At 38.5% G+C, this 21838-nt stretch overlaps 1 protein-coding gene across 1 annotated transcript; it reads left to right on the top strand.

Annotated features, from left to right (window-relative positions):
• The first annotated feature begins 858 nt into the window (after positions 1 to 858).
• On the top strand, positions 859 to 18009 carry LOC121390797 (twinkle protein, mitochondrial-like). Its single transcript, XM_041522716.1, has 13 exons — positions 859 to 1704; positions 2806 to 2893; positions 4073 to 4223; positions 5363 to 5532; positions 6888 to 7044; positions 8720 to 8841; positions 10381 to 10552; positions 11261 to 11395; positions 11867 to 11940; positions 13212 to 13326; positions 13519 to 13704; positions 13994 to 14122; positions 16986 to 18009. The coding sequence occupies exons 1-13, from the start codon at positions 912 to 914 to the stop codon at positions 17190 to 17192; spliced, it is 2499 nt and encodes an 832-aa protein (XP_041378650.1). The 5' UTR covers positions 859 to 911; the 3' UTR covers positions 17193 to 18009.
• Positions 18010 to 21838: the final 3829 nt, after the last annotated feature.

Genomic DNA, 21838 nt, shown 5'->3' on the forward strand with positions numbered 1-21838 from the left:
AGATGTGGCATACTGATGCATATTATATGTGTTAATATATCTACATGTTTAGGTCTTCCACAAAACATCCTGAAAAATACAATGGGGTAAAATGAGCCATGGCTCAACTTGCCCCAACTGGTACAACTTGCCCAACTCAAGGTGGCACAAATTACCCCATTCCCACCATTTTGACATTTTGCTTAATCAAGGAAACGTTATGTCTTGCATTTGATTCAAACTTGTTTTGAAAAGACATAAGTTATTATACTATTGATTACCACTAATATAACTTTAACAATCTTTACAGTTATTTAAATAGTAAACAACTTACCTTGTTTGTTGAAATCAACTTTTCCATGTGAAAAACACTCTTTTCCTTCTCAAATTTTATACAAATGGCAGACATGTTTATTTCTTAGGTCAAGGACAAAGTGGGTCACCAGCTGTCAATAGGTGTCACCACCTGTCTGAAAGTACTCTTTACAGAGAAATGGGAAGGGGTGGCTCAACTAACCCTCCCCTCCCCTACTCTGTGTATTAGTGATTAATATGTAAATTAGCCAGAGTACTCTTGTGTATTAGTGATTAATACGTAAATTAGCCAGAGTACTCTGTGTATTGGTGATTAATATGTAAATTTGTCAGAGTACTCTGCCATTCAAGAGCTAGACAGACATTTGGATGGTTATGATCGCTCTCTGCATGCCACCAGAGATAACTGTATATTGAAAATACGGAGTGTTACGTCATGTAAATATCATCATTAACTATGTTAATAGACACTGAAAGAATTATATGACTTAGGTGGACTCCACTCCCATGTATATCCTACATGTACATTTATGTTGGATCTATTTTTATTTATTTTTTGCAGGTCCGCACTGTAACTACTGTAGGTATCACAGAGGCAGTATCTAAGATTTTAGGTCATGTCCTGTTTGTACAGGAGGATTGGTATGACAAGAAAATTGAAATGTGTTGTTTTGTTTGGTGAAGTACATAAAACAAGTTCGTCAGCCACCGCTACATGTTGTACAGACCACTACCATTGTGAACAACCGAAAACATCTATCAGAGATTTGAAAAATGGAGCGACTTTTCCTTCCTCTGAACACAAGCCATTTATTTTGGTTGTTCCTAGGCAGTTTCACTCTCAGAGTGCAAATAAACAGTGCTGTAGGAAGACTCCGGGTGTGACTGTGCAAATGAATGCTGACCTCAAGGCGACAGACACTAAATGTGATCATGTTCACCTTTACAAACGTCTGCAGCTGTGTAAGACTTGTTTGTTTCAACAATTACCTTTAATCTCAACAGCAACTTTACAAACATGCATCATGCCAGAAAATTCTTGTACATGTATGTTGTCCATTTTAGCCAGACACAAATCTCATTCAAAACATGCTTGTGTTAAACACTGGCCCCAACATGTGTTTAAGAACCATTTCTGTGATTTGTTGTTTAGTAGACACAGCCTGACAAATAGTTTACTTGCGCGTCATGCGTGGCACACTGCCGTCGTCCCTGTGAGACGCTTCACCAAGACTGTGGAGGTGAAGGAAGAGCAGGTGGTCACACCACTCGACATTCAGAAGTTCTTGGCAGCCTCGGGGATGAAGTTTGAACAAGGATACACATGTTTTATATCGTCATGTCCAAAGATTTCCAAACTGAAGGGGAAGGATAGCAACAAGCAGAAACTCTACATTAATATGACCACAGGTGCAGTATTCATCTATTTTCTGAAGTTCTGTTCTGTGGTTGGTTATCAACTGTTATTAAATGTACCTGACAAACTTCACAAAAAACATGAAACCAGCCAAAATCCGGAAATCTATCCAATGCTGTTTGACTGTTAATTATTATTTGGTGGTAAACACCTGACGATTCAATATGAAAGCAAATTGTATAGCAATACCCGGATGTCCTTAGTCAAGAAAAATATGAAATTTACCATAAGTTTATTTAGTTTCATTTAATTTGTGATACCTGCCATGACTTTTCAAACTTACAAAATGGAAATTTAAGGACATGCTAAATGTATATGAAATATATTATTAGTCCTCTACCAGTCCAACCGAAGAGGACTATAGGTATCATTTCCGTCCGTCTGTCCGTCCATCTGTCCCACATGTTTTCCAGATGTTTTTTCCAGAAGGCTTTGAGATAATGAACTGAAATTTTGTGTATGGTTTCATCATGTACTGTTACAGATCAAGTTTGACTTTCTTGACGATTTATCCATTGTTGACAGTTATGGCCCTTGAACTTAGGAGATGTGAAAATTTGTTTTCCTGACTTTTTTCAGAAGACCTTTAGATATTGAGCTGACATTTTGTGTATAGGTTTATCACATACTGTTACAGATCAAGTTTGACTTTCATGGCGATTTACCTATTTTTTACGAAGTTATGGCCCTTGAAATTAGGAGATGTAAAAATTTGTTTTCCAGATTTTTGCAATGCCTGGAGATATCAAGATGATATTTTGTATATAGCTTTATCATTTGTAGATAGCTTTATCATTTGTATATAGCTTTACAGATCAAGTTGAAGTTTCGTGGTGATTTACCCACTTTTCAGAGTTATGGCCCTTGAATTTAGGAGATACAAAAAATTATCAAGCCCGGTAGGGGACATGTATTGCTTTAGCAGTACTCTCAAAATGCTTGTTTATATATGTGATTATAAAACTGACATATGATTATTGATAATTAAGGAATTAAATAAGACAAAATTTATTTTGTAAGTAAATTCAATATAAATTTCTCTGTTGTCATCCTTTTAAAAACTCTTTTCTTCACTGCTTCACATCTTATTGCAGGTCACTTTCTGTGTGAGCACTGTGACCGGCTCGGGGGCTGGCAGGAGTTGATGGACAATGTGTTGCTGCTCGGGAAGCACAAGAGAAAGTAAATCTGACGAACACAAAACCTCTAATTAGTGGCTGTGTAATTGTGTGTTTCAGCTTTATTCAAATAGGTGCCATTAGAATGTTGCCCAATAGTCAGTACCGGTTGAAAATTTTCACAAACTGGGTTTTCTGTTTGAGTTTAAATTGTCTAATTTAACTGCATATGTATTATTTCATTAAGGTCATTGAGGAACAATTTTTGCATTATTGCTTTTGCTTCATATACAATAAATATAACATATTCAATTGTAAAAAAAAAAAAAAAAAAAAATGTTTTATGTGCATTTGACAAGTGGTAAAGTTTTTTGTTCGGTTGATCTTTTAACCATGGCAAGATCTGAATAAAACAAAATTGTTACACTTACCAAAAATAAAGATATACCAACATGTAAACAACATTTTCTGCTTAATATGGAACTGAACTCCCAACTATTTTAACAGGTATGGAGATGTTGGAATTTTGTTTGTATGAAAATTACTAATTCTTCTAGCTGAAAATAAAATAAAAATCACCTTCCCCTGACCTCTGACCTATGGCAAAGAAGACAGGATATCACTTGACTGAGAGAGGTGCCTAGGGTATTATGAAAGATATTTAGGCAGTCTGGTCAGAGGTCAGGTTACATCTGCTACTGATGTTAATAAAGGAATGTTGGTAAAACACATGAACAGTCATTGTAATTGAATGAATTAACTCCCTATTGACAGACCTCGCCAGTTAAGGAGAGCTTTCACTCTTGCATATAAAAGATCTCTTGCTGCTAATCGAAAAGAGTAGCCCGTGAAGTGGCGACAGCAGGTTTCCTCACTCAATATCTGCGTGGTCTTTAACCATATTTTTGACGCCATATAACTGTAAATAAAATGTGTTGAGTGCATTGTTAAATAAAAACATTTCCTTCCTTCACTCTCGCTCCCCATCACTCGCCTGTTCACAGTCATTTTAGCTCCCCTCAGCATCTGACTTTATATGGTATCAATATGGCCCTGCATAACCAAAGTATGGGGAGCAATTAATCACTCAATGTTTTACATTATTCACCATACATCTGGAGATCCTATGCAGAATAGTTTGTGTATGTTTTCTCAACATTTCGTATTTTCCAGAGTGAAAGCTAATTAATCTGAATAATATTTTTCTGTTACCATCTCCACTTTGATTGTTTTTGAACTGCAGGAAGGACTATGAGTGTTTCAAGGACGTCGACTCAGTTCAAAAACTTGACCTGGATTCAAGACAGGTGGGGGATCTTTGGATGAGAGGCAAGCCAGTTGCAGATCTGAGTGATGATGATTTTAACAAGCTTGTTGATGACTTCAATTGTGAGGTAACCTTCCTGTAGTCTAGTCTTTCACAGGCCATAGGATTTCAAATTTCATGGGAAACACTTTTTCAGTTCCGTGCCTTGTGATCATGGGAACCCATCGAATACTGTTTTTTTAAAATAATTATGGGTTATATATTATTTGTGTTAAATAGTTGTACTCGATATAATAATCATGGGAAACGGAATTTTGATTCCTTGATTTTACCGACACGGTACCAGAAACTATCGTTTCCATAAAATCTGAGAGCCTGCTTTCAGTAGAAGAACATTGTCAGTTTGAGAAAGTCTGAACGTTACTAGTTCAGTAAGGTTTCTCGATGTACGGTCATGGTTGACTGTTCCTTTGGACCTTTGGTGGATCTGTCAAGTTTTCTCCGTGACAACCAGTGTCCCACTACTGGTTTATCAAAGGATGGTATAAGCTGTCCTGTCGACAAGGCAGTTTTGTTAATGGAAAAATAGAGTGGATCTTGTCTGTATGTCAAAAGTACCGAGTGTTTGAAATCCTGTTGCTGATGATTAATTAATTGGTGTGCTCTAGTAGTGGTGTTACAACAAAAGTTTAATTTTGCTATTTACTTTTTGTGTTGAGACTAAATACATTTGTTTGATTTAGCTTAAAAACAGTCAAACTCGGTTCCAGTGATTCTCACATTCGGTTGATTGTAGACTTAGTAAATGATTTGGGTGGAACATAGCCCATTGATGCAGTCAGTGGGCCCATTGGACTATTTCTCATTCCAGCAAGTGCACCGCAGCTGGTATATCAAAGGCTGTGGGATGATGCTTATAAACAATCCCTTGCTCCTAATAGAAAAATGTAGTGGGCTTCCTCTCTAAGACTATAAATTAAAATTACCAAATGTTTGATATCTAATAGCTGATGATTAAAAAAAGTGTTGTAGTGGTGTTGTTAAAAGAAGCAAACTTAAAACATTTGGTAAAAGACTGGTGAAACACATTGTACCTGTGTGTGTTGTGCACTTGCAGTTGATTCTCTAATATTAACTCCTTGGTTTTGTTTTATATGAAATGCTTGTTAAACAAATTTCACAGTGTATCTATGTGACTGTGTGAACAATAATTGCTTTACCTATTCCTCAGATTTTGAGTTTTATGCATGTTATTTTTCGTTACAGAAACTCACCGTTTCCACAATGAATAAATACCGTGTGCGCTATGATATGACATCTCTGTCACTGCTGTTTCCTGTCTACAACAGGCAGTGTTCAGTGGCTGGAATGAAAAGACTTCTGCTTAAAATCTCTGATGATGAAGTCATTAAAACTACCAAAGATGTTCTTCCCCGGTGAGTTCATTGTTACTTCAAAAATACAAAATGAACATTGCTTATCTCAAAGTTCTGCCAGATTCAAATTGGAAACAACTTTATTTTTTGCTGAAATAACATATTTTTAAATAAAAAGTTTTATTAAATGGCTGAACAAGTACTCACATATAATGATTTAAATGTCCTGTATGGAGTGGAACACCGTATAGGTATAAACAATGAATGTTTATTGTTGGTATGTAATGATAAATAAATATAAGAATTTCACCGAATCAAATGTCTGTTAATTTGCTGACTGCTGCCAGAGCAGGTTGTAAATGAAACTTTGTGAAGTCCAAAGTGTATATGTGCGGTCAAATTATCGTTTATACTTGTGCATTAGTCAGTGTTTACTATAAATCGACCTTTCCCCCGTTTCAAACACTATAGTGTAAACAAATTATACAGCATGACCAACAGTCTATAAAGAATCCATCCACATACTACTGGTATGCATGGACACTTGACTAGAACGACATCCAAATGCTAACTTGTGGTAAAAGTAAAACAAGCCCTTCCATCTAATCCCAAATAGGTGCCACTGGTCTTTTCTAATGGGAAGTAATTTAAATGCATCACTAAGGTCCATTTTTCGTAGCAGAGATTTTCTTCCAAAGTTTTGATTAACTTTTATAGCATCATTTACTTTAACATATGATAGTGAACATAGCTGTTTGTCATTTGTTTCATTAATGCTAATATGGAACGGGTTGTCATGAGGAGCAGACAGATCTACAATTAGCCTTTTCTTATTTGTGTACTTTCCAGTAGCCACTCCAATTGGACTAATCTGAAATACATGTGACTAAAGTTGTCATGGAACGACAATTTTTGATGTACTCCATTGCTAACTTGCACCTTTTGTATCCCTGTCCCGAGTCAGACCCCCAATCCTATCGGAGGCCGGATTCGGGATAGGCGTGTTCGAAACCCTAGTGGTATATGGACACGTTAAACTACATGTAGTTACTAAGCTAAGCACCGTTTGTCTTTATTATAAGAAGTTTAAAAACAAGTTAATTTAAGCCGTGGGCCTAGTTTCAGTTAAAACTTTATATTCTTCAAGGTGTTTTTTTGTTTTCCAGGCCTTAATTACTGGAAATCCCAGTATATGTTACAGGTTTTGTTTGTTTTCCAGGCCTTAATTACTGGAAATCCCAGTATATGTTACAGGTTTTGTTTGTTTTCCAGGCCTTAATTACTGGAAATCCCAGTATATGTTACTGGTTTTGTTTGTTTTCCAGGCCTTAATTACTGGAAATCCCAGTATATGTTACTGGTTTAATTACTGGAAATCCCAGTATATGTTACTGGTTTTGTTTGTTTAAAACTAGATCTGGGCCTATTGGACTGTTTGGATGGAACACAATATCTCCAGACATTACTACTGTTGTCATGACAACCAGTATGATTGATGCTATGACTGTGTATCAGGAAATCAAAGTCCATGCTGTTGCTTTACCTAAAGGCTTCAGTGTTCTTCCTCAGGAGGTACGTACCAGTAACTAATTCAGACACTAGTGTGAAGACACTGGACAAACAAATGATTACTGTGACAGTTTGAGAAAACACATAATTATATATTACACCAGTAGGCCTGTTATAAGTATTATACAGCGAAACCCTCAAAATGGAGCCTCTGTCAATCAGAACAGGGCTTGAACTTAAGAATTTATTACCCACGGCAAAAAAAAAATGTTAAATACCATCTGTGAAAGGGCACACCGACGGCAATTTTGAGTATGCCGACGGAAATTTTTTAAAACTGACTTTTGCAGCAAATAAACCTAGCTGAAAGGTTATTTTACTGTATGTACATGTAGTCAAATTTCCTGAAAGGCAAAAAAAAAAAAAAGGAACATTTTGTTATCGTATATCGTTGTATTTTGGTCGACTTTGAAAAGTTGGTACGATGTACAAGCTGCCTTATCTTTTGTGCACTGTTAGTTAAAACGTAGTTCAATTAAAACGGAGTGTCGGTCTGACATTCACGGGTATTCGTTTTGCTATACTCATCAAACTTTTAATATTATTATTTTAATAAAGATTTTAAGATATCTGAAAAATAATAAAAATGTCTCCTACCTTGGGATAACATTTTTCTGTTCTTTTTAGTTCCATCTTCATCAAGTGAATCGATCGCATGGATATTGACAAATGATAAAAAGTAGTTTAGTTTTTGTAAAGGCTGTGTATATATTATTTGGCACCCAAGATAAATAATTTTGATAATGAACACTACCACTTCCGTTTTTATAAGTGGTGATCACCCCCCCCCCCCCCCCCAACAAAATTAAACGTTTTCTAATATTTTATAAGGAATTGCTGAATAAACAAATGACAGTAAGTAAAAATCATGAGTTACGATCAATTAAATCTGCAACTGAGGTTAAAATATCAGACACGAGTTAGTAGACACAAAAGACAGCATGACGACATGATCACGTAACAAATTTGGCACCAGATAAGTGGGGTTTTTTTTCAGAGATGGCTAGCAGGCCGGTAAAAATTATGAAAACTAGTAAAAACTGGTCTTTAAGTGAACTAGCTCTTAAATAATCACATTAAAAATGTGTCATTACTGAAAACTGTCACATCAATTGTATGTCACTACAATGTAGTTCTAATGCAATGCTGTAAAAATTTGTGGTTCAAAGACTTCCTAATTTTAGTGCAATTTTTTTTTTAACCAGATTATGTATTTTGTTTCCAACTCATATCACGCATTGCCTCATGTAAAAAAAACTCTAATCATGACCTGCATGTAACAGAGATAGCTCTGGGTGAGGAGAAAAATTGGCAAATTATCTTTAAAAATGCAAAACCCACATTTATTTCTAACCCATAGTTATTTCTAACAAAATATCAATCATTATACAAATGTTTTTCTCGAAATTAAAATTTGACAATGTTTATTAATAAAATCTGTAATTGGTGACATTAGAAAGTTACATAGAATGAGAAAATTGTTCTTAACCAAATAGGCTATTTATTATGTTATATGCACAACTGAGTGAAAACCCTAACCAATTTCTGATGATGATCATCATCATAATAATGATTATTATACTTTGATTAAATGATGTTTATTTGCATAATTAAGGTTGTATGGTATTTTCTTTGTATGTCACAATGTAAAATGCCTGTTTTTCATCTTGTGTTTTAGTTACTTCCCAGTCTCGAACAGTTTAAAAAGATAATTCTGTGGTTTGGTGATGACATTCGGGCATGGGAGGCAGCCAAGCAGTTTGCGAAGAAGCTAGGAAACAAACGCTGCTTTGTCATCAGGTTGTCGAAGAAAAGATGATTTTAAAAACAAAAGCAGTAGTTGTCTGCCATTATCAACAAGTGGCCATTACTTACATTAAAAGTACCGGTAATACATATTAAATTAAGTCCAAAATACAACATAATTCGTCATACTTTTCAACACTTTATTATTTGGTGACCCAAGAAAATAGTGGTACATTCATGTCTGTCGAGATTTTCATTATTAATAGCAAACATTGTGAGATTAATTAACCATTAGCCATCTTATTGTCTCCTATTTTAACTATTCTAATCAAGTCCTAAAAACTATTAAATAACTAACCGTTCCATTTTCTTTACTTTCTCTTCTTTTTTTTTCTTTTTTTAATGAAAGTTTATTGACCCCAGAAAACAAATATAGTAGTGCCAGGGTTACTTTCTATTCTTAATATTTTCTCTCATTGTCAATATATCTGAATTGTTTTTGTCAAATTATAATTTGTAAAACTATTTGTTAGCCAGTCTCCAAACCAGTTATTTTATGTGGGTAATAAATTTTGTTTAAAAAACTTACATGTACATGTTTTGATGCAATAATACTTGACACATAATTTTTTTTACTTCCAAAAATATTTTTAAAAACACCTGATATACATTCAGACATGGAAAAACGACACCTCAGAATGAGTCAAACTTGGGTCTGTCTATTAAAATGCAAGCATTGTTTTATGTTAATAGAAAGTTATGTTTCATAAAAAAAAAAAAAAATCTTAATTAAAACAAGTTGTCAATTGTTAAGTAGATACACAAAATTAAGTGCACACTTCATCATTTCTGTGGTAGTATGAGTAGGAAGTTGAGGAATGCATTACCAGATAAACAGTCACGGCTATATGCTAGTCATGTAACAGTCAAAATCAGATTGACATTCTTTGGTTTAATTGGTATGAGATCAAACTAAGTAAACTTACTGAAAACAATTACACATTTTGGGTTGTTTGAAGATTAAAGTTGCAATTGCTTAGACACGTAAAACCATTACTTTCATGATTTACATAATTCATTTGATTTTTCATTTTGTCTTCAAGAACATTTTGATTGTTGGGTGGTAGATTATATAACTGATTATTACATGAGCTTTATCCTGTGCCAAGCGACATTCACCTTTCGACCTGAGCATGATAAAGTCTATATCTTAAGAGAGTAACTAGTTGTTTAATTTATCCTGCAATAGAACAAAAATAGTCGGGGAAATCATATTATTCCAGTTTTTATTCGCAAATTGAGTACCATCAAACTAGCAAGACTTGTGCAGTATAACATCATTCTGTGTAAGAAGATAGCTACATTTTGTCACATTCAAAATGTGTTTCTAAACTCTTAATTCATAAATAAATATACAAGTTGTACATCTTTATTATGATACAAACCTTTATTTGTAAATACTGTTCTGAAATTAATTATTTTAAAAGGATGTTATTGAAATTCTAGTCTGAAGTAGTCAAGTCGGGTTTATCTCGCGTGACCTATATTTATAGGATAAAGTGAGTTTATGATGATACTTTGTTTGTAATACAGACCAAGCTCGGATGACCCGAGTCCGTACAAAGCCCTGTGCAAGGGCCAGAGATTGAAGAGCATTCTAGACAAAGCGAAGCCAATTGGCCACAAGTCCATTGTGTCTTTCTCTCAGCTCAGGCAGGAGATCTTCTCAGAGTTGGCTCACGTGGAACAGGTCGCTGGGGTTAAGGTCAGTGTGTACCTTTAACATGTGACAGTCTTAAAACTTCATTTTACCTACAGTGATAATACTTGGTCTTTATTTTCTCACATAATCATAGCATAAAAACTAAATACAAAGATCATTAGACACTACACAGGTTGAAATGACCCATTTAATTTCATGGAACTATAATTTTCTGTTGGGTCTGTCATATGCATGGGTGCAGAAATGTAAAATATTTCACTAGCCATCTGGACTAGAACCAACTAAAATTTACTAGCCCTTCAGAATTTGTACTAGTCCGCCAGTCCTTGATTCACAAATCAATAAATTTGAAAATATTCTGGTAAAGACAACGTTTTTCACATTTCTTTCATATAGATTTACAAAATTCAAATGACATCCCACAAGTATTTAACAGACCAATCTATTCAAAACTGTTAACATATTTGAATGTAAACAAGCCATTTCTTGGAAGTATTGACCATTGACCAGCTCTGTTTCCAGAATGTCGCGTTTATGCAGTTCAGAACTCTGAAGTAGTCTATTGTCAATGTGGTACATGTGTTGTGTATTTCATCATCATTCTGAACTGTGTGTTTGAATGGTTTTGGTTTTGAATTCTGGCATGGCTGATGTGCTGTCGCGGATTGGATGGAGACTTTTTACTTGCATTTGGCAAGCAGGTGAGTACTTTCTGCAGCCCTGTTACTTGTTGCCTACTTGTTGTTTTAGTGGAAGCGGTTTCCCGCTCTGAATCGCATACTGAAGGGTCATCGCCGAGGAGAGCTGACCGTGTTCACTGGACCGACTGGATCGGGGAAGACAACATTCATTAGTGATTATTCTTTAGATCTCTGTACACAAGGGGTAATTGGTATTCCAAACTTCTGTTACAAAAACTACCATAACATAAAACAGTATGTTGTACAAATTATGAAATGAATAAATTATGTATTATGAATAAATCTTAAATTGATATTTTTTTTAAATGAAAATAATAAAACTAATACTGCAGTAAATTATTGTTAAAACATACTACATAGAAACCTGTTTAAACCAGATCACACAGAGGACCTAATATTTAGACATGATTTGGTATTTTAGAAGGTCACACTTTAGAATTTAAAAATTTGGGACCATGAAACTTGGATGGTTTTGACAGGATTCCCGTTTGTTCAGGGTCTGGTTTAAACAGATTTCACTGTACCATACATTTTTGTGTCGACTTAGTCCATTTTGTGGTAAAACATTTTATTCATTGTTAGTTTGGAGAAATGGATGCTAAAGAGAATCATGTTGAGAAATAGCCGAATGTTTTTCTTGTTGTCTTTGTTGCAGGTGAATACTCTGTGGGGAAGTTTTGAGATCAACAATGTTAGATTAGGAAAGATGATGCTCACCCAGTTTGCCAGGTGAGAACTAGCCTGCTTTGATTGTGGCAATGTTTGTGCTAAACTCATACATCTCATGTATTTATGTGCTTTCTGATGTTTGTTTGCTCTCTCACCAAGACCAAGTGTCAAAATAATATGTTTGACTCCAGCTAAATGTTCCTTTTTCAGTGATTGACATGAACCTCAAAATGAGTGGGAACATACATGTATTCCTTGAATAATAACCTGGAATTGCTTACATGGACACTGCTAGTTAGATGTAATGTACACTGAATGCCGCATTGTGTCTAAAATGCTTCTGATGAAACTGTGTAGTGTTACTAAATACAAGGAATAGTGAGGAATAGTTTATCTTGCAAGTTCTATAAAGGTTACTTTTTAAAAATATTAATAATCAACTATAATCAATGATCATATTGATATTAGTTGGGGGTTTCATAAACATGTAATGCACCTTAGGGTTAAGAATGAATGTTTTTACTTTTATACACAAGTTTAGTACGTTTTTTAAATGTTCATAGCAGCATCTTTTGCCAAGTTCCTAGTTTGGGTGGCTGTTACAATAGAGGTTTGACTGTATATAAAATATATAGTATGGTAAAAGTGTCATTTGTTGTATCATCAATATTGTTGACTTGTATTTAAATATGTAATGGTAGTAAAATGAAAGCCAATAAGCTTTGTTTATTTTAAGAATTTCTGCCACTAAAGAATTAGTTTATAGTAATTTAATGTGAGAGAAAATGACAAATCTACAATTAATTTAGTATGGTATATCACAAAATAATTAAAAGTAACAATTTTAATGTCAAATAAATAACAACTTACATTTATAGGAATACTATAGGAATAATATAGTATTCGATAAACAACATGTAGAGGGACTAAACAACTGAATATAGAGTAAACTTTAAAGTATTTGTAGTCCAGGCCTTTGAATATTTAGTCGTAAACAATAGTGATAATTACTAGTTTCAAGCTTCTCTTGTTATTGTAACTCAATATTTTAACTTTACTTCTTTAGATATTAAAATCCTTCAAAAGGAGAAAGAAACTGTTTAACACCTCAACATATTTTTAACTACAGCTATTTGGGGTCTGACATGATTATTTTGACACTTGGTGTAAAGTATGGTTGAGATGGGTTAAACCAGAATATGTGAGCAGGATTGATCCTATGACTCACTGCCCATCAGGCAAGGGCCCTTCCACCAATATACATTTGCCTTGGCATTCTTTAAAACTTAACTGAAACGTTATTGATATTTTTTTTATTACTTAATTTTCAGATTGAATTTATCAAAACATCTAAACCAGTTTGACAAGTGGGCCAACTTGTTTGAAGATCTTCCAATGTACTTCATGACCTTCCACGGCCAGGAAAACATCCGCAATGTTGTCGAGGTAATCTGCTTGTTGTCACGGTTACTCTTGGCATGTTCTTTAATTCTGCAAGTCTTATATTCTAGAACTTCGAATGACTAATTCTTAAATGTTTTACTTACAGACAACTAGGTCACAGTATTGTAGTACATAAACTCTACCTATGAATTTGATTATTTATGTGTAACATTTAGCTGTGTGTTGCTGTTTCAGACGATGTCCCATGCTGTGTATGTACATGACATTGTCCATGTTGTCGTTGATAACCTGCAGTTCATGATGGGCACCAATGAAGAGTATGTTGACAAGTTTACCAAACAAGATATGATTGTTTCAGCTTTTAGAAAGTTTGCAACAAAGATGAACTGCCACGTCACTCTCGTAATTCACCCAAGAAAGGTGAGTAGTACCTCCACTCTTATCACATTTTTCATTGACTCTGAACATCATGTGTCCATACTTTCACCAACTGTTACTTGTCAGTTTAACTGTTTACCAAAATATGCTTTTAATACCAGCATGTTGAGATAGTCTTATGCATATTTTAGTATTTTTAAACACAGGATGATAGGTACTCTTTTAGAAGAAATATTAATTGAATTTTAAAAGCAACCAAAAAATATTTGTTGTTGTAAAAGTTAGTTGTAAATGTTTTCCTATGATTTGTGTATTGTTGGGTGATTTGCAGGAGAAGGAAGCCGATGACTTGACAACAGCTTCAATATTTGGCAGTGCCAAGGCGAGTCAGGAAGCAGACAATGTTCTTATTCTACAAGACAAACGCCTTCAGTCTTTGAGGGGAAACAAGTATCTACAGGTACTAAATCATGGCAATCACAATTCACTGATGGGGGGAGAGTAAAGAGAGGGGCTGTTTGAGATGAGGCAATCACAGTTCACTGATGGGGGGGAGAGTAAAGAGAGGGCCTGTTTGAGATGAGGCAATCACAGTTCACTGATGAGGTAGAGTAAAGAGAGGGGCTGTTTGAGATGAGGCAATCACAGTTCACTGATGGGGGGAGAGTAAAGAGAGGGGCTGTTTGAGATGAGGCAATCACAGTTCACTGATGGGGGTAAAGAGAGGGGCTGTTTGAGATGAGGCAATCACAGTTCACTGATGGGGGTAAAGAGAGGGGCTGTTTGAGATGAGGCAATCACAGTTCACTGATGGGGGTAAAGAGAGGGCCTGTTTGAGATGAGGCAATCACAGTTCACTGATGGGGGTAGAGTAAAGAGAGGGCCTGTTTGAGATGAGGCAATCACAGTTCACTGATGGGTGTAGAGTAAAGAGAGGGCCTGTTTGAGATGAGGCAATCACAGTTCACTGATGGGGGGAGAGTAAAGAGAGGGGCTGTTTGAGATGAGGCAATCACAGTTCACTGATGGGGGGAGAGTAAAGAGAGGGGCTGTTTGAGATGAGGCAATCACAGTTCACTGATGGGGGGAGAGTAAAGAGAGGGGCTGTTTGAGATGAGGCAATCACAGTTCACTGATGGGGGGAGAGTAAAGAGAGGGGCTGTTTGACATGAGGCAATCACAGTTCACTGATGGGGTAGAGTAAAGAGAGGGGCTGTTTGAGATGAGGCAATCACAGTTCACTGATGGGGGGAGAGTAAAGAGAGGGGCTGTTTGAGATGAGGCAATCACAGTTCACTGATGGGGGGAGAGTAAAGAGAGGGGCTGTTTGACATGAGGCAATCACAGTTCACTGATGGGGGAGAGTAAAGAGAGGGGCTGTTTGAGATGAGGCAATCACAGTTCACTGATGGGGGGAGAGTAAAGAGAGGGGCTGTTTGAGATGAGGCAATCACAGTTCACTGATGGGGGTAAAGAGAGGGGCTGTTTGACATGAGGGTTCACTGATGGGGGTAGAGTAAAGAGAGGGGCTGTTTGACATGAGGCAATCACAGTTCACTGATGAGGGTAGAGTAAAGAGAGGGCCTGTTTGAGATGAGGCAATCACAGTTCACTGATGAGGGGGTTTAGAGTAAAGAGAGGGGCTGTTTGAGATGAGGCAATCACAGTTCACTGATGGGGGTAAAGAGAGGGGCTGTTTGAGATGAGGCAATCACAATTCACTGATGAGGGTAGAGTAAAGAGAGGGGCTGTTTGAGATGAGGCAATCACAGTTCACTGATAAAGAGAGGGGGGGGAGAGTAAAGAGAGAGGGCTGTTTGAGATGAGGCAATCACAGTTCACTGATGGGGGAGAGTAAAGAGAGGGGCTGTTTGAGATGAGGCAATCACAGTTCACTGATCACAGTTCACTGGGGGTAGAGTAAAGAGAGGGGCTGTTTGAGATGAGGCAATCACAGTTCAGGGGCTGTTTGAGATGAGGCAATCACAGTTCACTGATGGGGGGAGAGTAAAGAGAGGGGCTGTTTGAGATGAGGCAATCACAGTTCACTGATGGGGTAGAGTAAAGAGAGGGGCTGTTTGAGATGAGGCAATCACAGTTCACTGATGGGGGGAGAGTAAAGAGAGGGGCTGTTTGAGATGAGGCAATCACAGTTCACTGATGGGGGGAGAGTAAAGAGAGGGGCTGTTTGAGATGAGGCAATCACAATTCACTGATGGGTGTAGAAGATCCTGTGTTGCTTTTTCAGGAGTAGCCAATAGGTTTGTGGCAGCAACGGGTTTCCTCTCGTTCTTTCAACCAAGTGTCAATATAACCATATGTTAGACACCCTATAGCTGTAGTTTAAAATGTGCTTTCCTTTCTGGTATGCAAGAACATTTATTACAGGAATCTTGGGGGGGGGGGGGGGGGAATCTGATGGAATAGGGCTGTAGATAGGGATTGTTTTGGGTTTTTGGGGGGTGGGCAGGTACATTCTTGGAATTAATGAGCATGGAAGGCACAAGACACTAGGGAGGTCCAGGGGGCATGCTCTCCCAGGAAATTTTTTAATCTAGAGGCTCTGAAATACGATTTTCTAGCCATTTCAGGGAGATTAAATACTTAAAACATCAGTATCAATAACCAGTAAATTGTAAATTGATTTTGTTTTGAGGGGAGGGCAATTGCACCCCGGTAGCTACGACCCTGTGGAAAAGTGAATCATTCGACTCATCTGCAGTTAAAAGTACTATTGGCCACAATAATAAATGTTTTGTTTCAATTCCAATTATTTGAAGGAAGGAAGGAAATGTTTTATTTAACGACGCACTCAACACATTATATTTAGGGTTATATGGCATTAGACATATGGTTAAGGACCACACAAATATTGAGAAAGGAAACCTGCTGTCGCCACTTCATGGGCTACTCTTTTCGATTAGCAATAAGGGATCTTTTATATATGCCATCCCACAGACAGGATAGTACATACCACAGCCTTTGTTACACCAGTTATGGAGCACTGGCTTGAACGAGAAATAACCCAATGGGTCCACCAACGGGGATCAATCCTAGACCGACTGCGCATCAAGTGAATGCTTTACCACTGGGCTACGTCCTGTCCCACAATTATTTGAGTACTCTATCCTGTCACAGTTGAAACCATTTGAGTACTCTATCTATTTCAGGAGTTTGTCATACCAGAAAGATTCCTCCTGTTAAATGTATTACAAATGTGTGTAGACATTCAACTCTTTATATAGTTAGTTAAATGTATCACAAATGTGTGTAGACATTCAACTCTTTATATAGTTTTACAGTTATCTCTTGTTTTAAAACAGATAACAAAGAATCGTTTTGATGGTGAACTTGGCGTCATGCTGCTGAAGTTTGACAAAGATGCAAAGGGTTTTTATAGTAAAGACAAACTAAGTAAAAGAGAAGAGAGTGAAAAACAGGAAGAAAAAAAGGAGGAAAAGACAAGTGGAGAAGTGAAACAAGAAGTACAAATTAAAGACATTGGTGATGAATGGTTTACAAAGACGTGATCAACATGGTGTTTACAATTAACGTGGAGACACAAATAGTGATTTGGAAAAACTAGGGGTGAGGGTTATTCTGGAAGGGGAGTATTTAATTTTATACAATATGATTTAAACTGTGAAACGGTTAAAGAAAGGAACATTAATTATGCGAGCCGTCGAAGGATTACAATATTATTGATAGCTTTCAACATGTATAAACCCCTCTCATTTGGTCCACCGTGGTTTATATGTTGTAGACTATAGTGATTCCCATTGGCAGTCAACACTGTAGAAAGTAGTTACACTCATGTCACATTAGTCTGCGCATGTTAATTATGTTTCATTACGTCTTGAAACAATTGTTGGGGTATGTTTGTAAACAAACAAACAATGTTAATTTAATTCATAAAATAATTGTTAAAACATCACATTTTGATTGTCAATATATGTATAAAACTGATAGATAACAATTTGATTGAAAAAAATTCAGAATGAATGTACTAAAAGTATACTTTTGCCAGCCTCGATCAGTGTTTTTTATCACCTGTCAACACGTGTCTGTCACTGCTGTAATGATTAACCTTGTATATCAACTTACACAAGTTTACACAGAAACTTCAATACATACCTTATTGTAATTTATGAATCCATAAATGAAATCAATCTTTTATTTTATCTGTTAACGTAAACATGGAAGCATATTTTGAATTTTCCTCCGAGTGACACAACACAACCAATATGGCTGCCTATAAAGTTTACAGCATGACTTATTTTTAGCTATAGTCTGTTTCATAATTATCATCGATTGTCCTATATCTTTAATAAACACTTTTTGTGCTCATTTACAGTTAATAACAGACAATTTTTGTTGAAAGAAATGTTTTATTTAACGACGCACTCAACATTTTATTTATGGTTATATGGCGTCAGACATATGGTTACGGACCACACATATTTTGAGAGGAAACCCGCTGTCGCCACTACATGGGCTACTCTTTCCGATTAGCAGCAAGGGATCTTTTATTTGTGCTTCCCACAGGCAGAATAGCACAAACCATGGCCTTTGTTGAACCAGTTATGGATCACTGGTTGGTGCAAGTGGTTTACACCTACCCATTGAGCCTTGCAGAGCACTCACTCAGGGTTTGGAGTCGGTATCTGGATTAAAAATCCCATGCCTCGACTGGGATCTGAACCCAGTACCTACCAGCCTGTAGACCGATGGCCTAACCACGACGCCACTGAGGCCGGTACTTTTGTTGAAAAATGATCATAAATGTTGACATTGGCTTTTTCATATTGTCATTTTGTGTTATCCAAACAGAACCATGGAACATCATTTATATTTATCCTATTTGCATAATCTAAATTGACCTGAAACAAACTATAATAGGAAGTGTTTGTTGTCCAGAACTTAAGAAAAGTCGGATCCATTACCTGTTGGTTGTTTCTGTGAACAGTAGCGACAGAAGTGGTTGTTTTAATGTTTGCTGCACATACTTATGTGCGGTCATGCAGGCCAGTAAATACAGAGGGTGCCACTAAACAAGCACTCATTTCTTGAGTTAAAAAAAATTAATTAATTTTTAACTTTCAGTAGTAACAGGTTTATTGTACTGTGGCGGTGAAACAAATATTTTTAAAGAAAGAGTTTTAACTTTAAAATAGAACACAAATGCTTAGGTGAGCAGACTTAGGTGCCACCAGTGTACACAGCTGCAAGTGATATATTGCTATTGCCCATTTTATAATTCTAGGAAGTGCAATTAATATAGTCTTATTCAACTTACTGTGCTAGCACAACAAATATGCTATTCAACCTGAGTCATACCTACACACTGCAGAATTCTCTCCCTTGCCGGATATGCGCAATGCTATCCTTGCACGGGCTACCTGTAACTTCATTCTCAATTCTGCAGTCCACCTGTTAACACCTGTTAAGCTTTGGCAAAAAGTTTTCTTTACTTGTAATTTTGTGTATGCACTCCGTTGTGCATAGGTCCACTGCTTCGTCCGCAGAGCAGGTGGCCCCGACTTTGCCTTCGATTGCTGACAGTCGCTTCGGCACCTCATCATTCTCAAGGCCCGAGGAGAGTTCTGCCAGTTTGCTTCGAACTGAGCCAGTTGTTCCGATGCCGGGATCCGTCTCTGATGGCATCCCGACCGATGTTTACCGTTGGGTGGAGGACTCATCCCGTTTGGGTCCTCCGTTTGCATATGTTTACCCCAAGGGTCCGGTGACTTCGGTAGCAACGGACATCTCCTCACAGTTTGCACCGTCTTTGGTCCCTACCTCTTCGACTTTACTCGATAGAGGACGAGGTTCGCGCAGATACCCCTCGGCTGGGGGTACTCTGTGGCCGCAAACTCCGACCGTTCCGCACTTGGCGCAGGAACGACCGTTAGGCTTTCAGGAAACGTTTCGGAGTTTTGTGGAATTTTTGAACGCTTCGCCTCAGTTGGGATCATTGCTTTCGCAGACGGGACCGTCGGGTGCGGCTCCCATTCCTCCCCCCCCCCCCCCCCCCCCCCTGGTTTTCCGCCAAAACCAGCAGAAACTGCGTCTCGCCAGCAGTTTGACGATGCAGTTAGGGATTGTCGTTCGGTTCCTATTGTTTCCGTCTCGGGAGACGCTGCCCCAGGGGCGTCTCGATTAGGGGGAGGAGTCCATATCGATCTTCGGGATCCAGTGGACAGTGACCTGGCTTCAGAGGAAGCGTCGGTTGGACCGGATTCTGTCGCTGACCCAGCTCTCTCTCACTTCGGTTCGGAGGTAGAGGAGGAGTGCGATTATCCGGCGGTTCTGGCTTTTGTCAGGGACCAGGTCCGACAGGTATGCGGGGACGCTATACCTCAGGTTGAGGCCCAGCCTACATTCAAGGGTGTCTCCTTCGGGAACCGTTCTTTGAATTTGGTCACTCCTCGTGAGGAGTCGGGTTTACCACTTGCACAGGAGGCGCACAGTTCACTTTGTGACATTGATGTGTTGATCACTGGCAGTGATCGTATCCTGGGAGTGGGTGTTGATGAGTACCCAACGGCACTGCCTACGGGGAAAATCCTAACGGGAGCGCGCATTTTTCGTGCCGACTCCTATGAGACGTTGGGGGCGGATTTTCTCGAACATCCGGCGGTCGTTCCCGCTAGTGTCCGAGCCGCTTGTTCCCCATCGCCGCATGTGTCATTGCCAATCGCGGATCTGGAATCGTTCGAACGGCTGGCTAAGTCGATGTTCCAGGTTAATAACCATTTAGGTACGTTCCTATTTGGCTTGGATAAGGCTGTCGAGAGCCTTCCCGCGATGGCGAAAGGCTGTTTGGAGGCTGCGTCAAAAGCCTCTAAGCATATCGCTCAGTTATCTGGCCGATTGTTTGCGAACAGTCTTTTGTTACGGCGTGACCATTACCTGGCGGGTTTGAGTGCGTCAAACGTTGCGAAGACGTTTTTTCGTACACGTTCGGTACGGGAAAATTTACTTTTCGGTCCCGATTTTAATATTGTCCTAGACAAGGATTTGTCGCGACCAGTCCCGAACACTCGACCCTCAACCTCTGGTAAACGTCGGTCCACGTTTTCGGGGTTCAAGCCTCCTCCTGTAAAAAAGGCTGCTTTTTTACAGTCGTCTCAGATTCCTAGGGTTCCTGACACTAGGAGGCAACCAGGTAACAACCCGTCTTCCGCTAAGCGAGGACGCAAACGTCGTACTGCGTTCCGTTCTCAGTCCACCAAAGGCGTTGCGCCTACGGGTGGTAAGCGGTTGGGGTGAGGGTATGTGAACGATCGGCAGTTGCTTTCGGAGGTACCGTTAGCAACCATACCCGTGGGGGGCAGGCTCCACCATTTCCTTCGAAATTGGTGCAAGCTGCCTGGTCTCGACCCCTGGGTTCTGTCGGTCGTTCGACACGGTTACAAAATACCCTTTTCTTCGAGCCCCCCTCTTACTTCCACTCCGAGAATGCCGCCGTTACCGTCCGCGGATCGGCGCGTTTTAGTGGAGAGTATGATTGCCGAGTTTCTCGACAAAGGGGCCATCCAGAGAGTCAGTCTGGACACTCCGGGATTTCATTCTCATCTTTTCTTCGCCCGGAAGAAAAATGGGGAATGGAGACCAATCCTAAATTTGAAGCCACTGAACGTCTACGTCGATGTTCCTTCCATGAAAATGGAAACGGTTCATTCGGTCCGGAACCTGCTTCAAATTGGGGAGTGGGCTGTGTCGATCGATCTGAAAGACGCATACCTCCATGTCCCGGTGCACAAGGCGTTTTGGAAGTTTCTGCGCTTCCTGTTCGACGGGAAAGCGTACGAGTTTCGTGTGCTCCCGTTCGGTTTGGCGACGAGTCCCCATGCTTTTACACGTGTGGTAAAAGCGGTGGTAGGTCATGTTCATTTGTTAGGGGTTCGAATGCATACCTATCTGGACGATTGGTTGATCCCAGCTTCGTCGCAACAGGAGTGTCAGACCAATGTCGGGTTGGTTTTGGACACGATCCTCCAATTGGGTTTTATTCCCAATTGGGTGAAATCGGAGTTAACGCCGGCTCAGATTTTCACATATCTCGGAGTGGTCTTCGATCTTGTGGTAGCGTCGGTTCGTCCCACCGATGCGCGTATCCACAATTTCCAAACGTCGGCGCGACGTTTGATGGGGGAGCAAAGTACTACGGTAC

This window comes from Gigantopelta aegis, chromosome 3 (genome assembly GCF_016097555.1).
Source record: "Gigantopelta aegis isolate Gae_Host chromosome 3, Gae_host_genome, whole genome shotgun sequence".
In the NCBI taxonomy this organism is placed as follows: Eukaryota; Metazoa; Mollusca; class Gastropoda; order Neomphalida; family Peltospiridae; genus Gigantopelta; species Gigantopelta aegis.